The 3293-nt window shown below is 61.1% G+C and overlaps 2 protein-coding genes across 2 annotated transcripts; both read left to right on the plus strand.

Moving 5' to 3' along the window:
* Positions 1 to 338: 338 nt before the first annotated feature.
* Positions 339 to 1544, plus strand: UREG_00546 (uncharacterized protein; the record flags this gene model as incomplete). The annotated part of the gene is made up of 3 exons (XM_002540986.1): positions 339 to 551; positions 791 to 1391; positions 1510 to 1544. 3 exons carry the CDS (start codon positions 339 to 341, stop codon positions 1542 to 1544), a joined length of 849 nt encoding a protein of 282 aa, XP_002541032.1.
* A 515-nt stretch (positions 1545 to 2059) lies between these two features.
* Positions 2060 to 3259, plus strand: UREG_00547 (uncharacterized protein; the record flags this gene model as incomplete). Its single annotated transcript, XM_002540987.1, has 1 exon — positions 2060 to 3259. The coding sequence occupies one exon, from the start codon at positions 2060 to 2062 to the stop codon at positions 3257 to 3259; it is 1200 nt and encodes a 399-aa protein (XP_002541033.1).
* Positions 3260 to 3293: the final 34 nt, after the last annotated feature.

Consider the following 3293-nt stretch of genomic DNA (forward strand, 5'->3'; position numbering starts at 1 on the left):
CGCGATGCGTGGGTGCAGCGCGTCGAATCCGTACTGCTCTTCCGCCAGACGCGCAAAGTTGACCACCACGTTGCTCCGGTTCTGCAGCGGAATGTGAAGGATGATATTGGGGATCGTCTTCGCCCGCCGGTGTCGACGAGTTCACGTCCAGCCCAAACACGGCGCTGGTGAGGAGGCCGGAGCCAGAAGGCCGCGGCGGCGGTGCTTCTTTCGAGCGTGTGGGCTTCGGCGACGCGGCACGAGAGACGGCCGCGTTCGAGCTGGCGGCGGGCTTGTCCTTTTTCGGTGGGCTCGACGGCTTCTGCGTCGTGGGGGATCCGGATGTCGCGTCCTTGTCAATGTCCATCGGGGCCAGCTCCTGGAGCCGGGTCGGGGCTGGACGGTCGTCTTGCTTCGCCTTGTCCTCGTTCGGTGCGGGCAGCAGGGTCGGTGCAGAGGCTAGCTCCGGCGGATCGATGATGCTGGAGATGGCCGGTGATGCGCTGGCTCGAAAGACGTTGCGTGGGGGCGGGGTCGCCGTGTTGGCTGGCGGAGGGCTAAAGTTGCTCGGGGTCTGTAGGTTGTTCACGGCGGGAGAGGTTGTCGAGGCGGGAGCAGACGCGGACGCGTAGTGGTCGATCGAGGAGCGCACCGGGTCGTAGTGCGGGCGCTGGGGTGGCGGCAGCGGTGCAGAGAACGACACGGGCGGGGACTGCTGGGGGAGGGGGCCGTAGGGATTGCTGGGCTCATAGCTGTTATTCGGCGAGGGCGCAAGCGGTTTGTATTGGTGCTGAGGAGCGGGATCAACCAGGTCGGTGATCTTGGACTGGCGGGCGGGCGAGGGCTTGAGGTCGGGCAGGTGGTCGAGCTTCTGCTTCTTGCGGGCGGCGGAGGGGGCGGAGTCCTTGGCTCCGCTCTTGTCCTTGTCCTTGTTGGCGTTCCGCTGGCGGCGGGGTTTCACGTGCGCGCCGTCCTTGGCGGGATCGTCGTCTTTCCGTTTTCGGGATCGCTTGGGCTTGGCGGGGGGATGTGGCTGGGGCGGGTCTTGGCCGATGTGGCTTGGGGTGCTTGTGGCTGGAGCGGTGGTCTTCTTGTTGACCATCGCGGCGGGCGGCGAGGGCGGGTGCTGGGAGACGGGGTTCTTGTTGCTGTCAGTCGCGAAGTGGGCGGGTGGTGCAACGCTCTCGCATTCAGACAGGGAGCTGAGCGAGGGGGGCGAGGACGCAGCAGCGGTGGCAGCGGCAGTGGCGGGTGCAGGTGCAGCGGGTTCTACTGCGTCTGCATCGTTGGCGGTGGTCATAGTCTAATAATATCCCATTCACTTCATTCACTAGTGGTGGTGGTAAAGTGGTGGAACAGAACGAAAAAGGAGTTGGTGGAGGTGTTGGTGGAGGTGTTGGTGTTGGTGGAAGGTAAGAGGATAGAGGATTGGAAAGGGGTGTTGGCGATGGGTGTTGTGCTGGCAGGAAATGAAAAAGTCGGAATTCGAGGATGGAGTGGGTGGCGAGACAGTACTGACAGGTGATGCAGGAAGTGGTCACCAGGAGAGTGAAGATGGGAGATAAAGCAAGTGGGATGAAAGAGAGGAGGAGAAGAGGAGAAAGAAGAAGAAAGAGAAAGCGAATGACCGGTTAATCAATTAGTCCAAAGAAGCAAATCCCTCGATATCAGAATGTAATTACGGCGGTATCGAGCAGCGCGCACTGCAGCCGGCGATTGAGACTGTTTCACCGGTGTTTTGTCGCGTAACTTAAGGATAACACACTGTCTCTATGTGTCTTGTCTCTTCTCTATATTCTCTTATATTCTTCTTCTTCTTCTTCTTCTTCTTCTATTCCTCTCTTCTCTCTATTTCATCCTCTTCTCTTTCTCCCCTTCTCTTCTTGCGAGTGTCTCTCCTTCTTCTTGTTCTTCTTCACGATAATTATATAATCAGCAGTCCCGATTAGGCTAGCGCTGATTATCCGCACATGGCACGCGCTAGACCCAGACAGGCTAGCGGCGCTTATGCCATTCAGCCGCGTCAACCAGACTGTCGGATGAACATCTCAATATCACAATATACAACACAAGACACAAGATGGCCATCCGCGGCCAGAGATTCACCGTCAACCTCGACGACCTCGACGACTCCCTCGACTTTGTCGCCGACATCCGCGAACGCACCACAGCCGCCCCGCCCGCCCCTCCCCAGCCACCCACCACCGGCTTCCCGCCGCATCGCAAACGAAAGCCCTCGGCCTTTAAGCGCCAGCGCGCTGCCGACCAGACCATATCACCAACACCCCAGAGCAAACCCCCCCAAGATGAGCAGAGGTCCATTGACGAGGAGAACAGGCAGCGGCTGGCGGCCATGTCCCCCGCGCAAATCGAGCGGGAGCGCGCCGAGCTGATGTCGGCTCTCCCGTCCTCGCTGATTGAGCGCCTGCTGAAGCGCGCAAACATCGACAGTGATCACCCGGCAGATAGACCAGAGCCACAAGCAAAACCAGTCTCTTTCGACCTGCCAGACACCCAAAACACACCCCAAGAGCCGCCCTCCCATCCCCCCGACGACATGCCACCGCCCAATCCGCCACCAGACCTTCTGCCCGCCTCCCAGCCTCCATCCGCGCCGATTCACTTTCCCACTCCGCCCAACGACTCGCCCATGCCCAATCTCGACCCGTCATCCCCGTCCTTTCTCGCCGACCTCCAATCCCATTACTTCCCAAACACCCCCCACGACACCGCCTCCCTCTCCTGGCTCAAACCCGCCTCTCCCGACGAAGAACCACCGACCTCGGCATACCATCCCGCCAGCACCGCAACCGCTCTCGCTCCTGCATCCCTCCGCTTCTCGCTCACCGGCCAGATCCTCGCCCCGCGCACCTCGCTCGCCCTGCCCACAACCCTGGGTCTACATCACCACGCCAAAGACCCCGAGGCTGCGGGCTACACAGTCCCTGAATTGGCCATCCTCTCGCGGTCCACGGTGCCCGCCCAACGCTGTCTGGCCTGGCAGGTCCTGGGCCGGTTGCTGTACCGCCTGGGCAAGGGGGAGTTTGGGGAGAAGGGGAGCCGCCTGGTGGAGGGGCTGTGGAGCGTCGTGGAGAGGGAGAAGGTGGTGGCCGGCATGCTGAACGAGGCTGGTGGCAGTCTCGATGGGCTCTCAACGAACCGTGGAGGAATCGGGAGACATGCGAGTGCGACAGCGTGGGCGACCGAGGCCGTGTGGCTGTGGCGGCAGGGTGGAGGGGATCGCGGGCTGCTGAGGGACGGAGAGGTGCGGTCGCAGTAATAAAATAGATAACTTAATGATTGAACGGATACTA

This window comes from Uncinocarpus reesii, genomic scaffold (genome assembly GCF_000003515.1).
Source record: "Uncinocarpus reesii 1704 scaffold_1 genomic scaffold, whole genome shotgun sequence".
NCBI classification, from domain to species: Eukaryota; Fungi; Ascomycota; class Eurotiomycetes; order Onygenales; family Onygenaceae; genus Uncinocarpus; species Uncinocarpus reesii.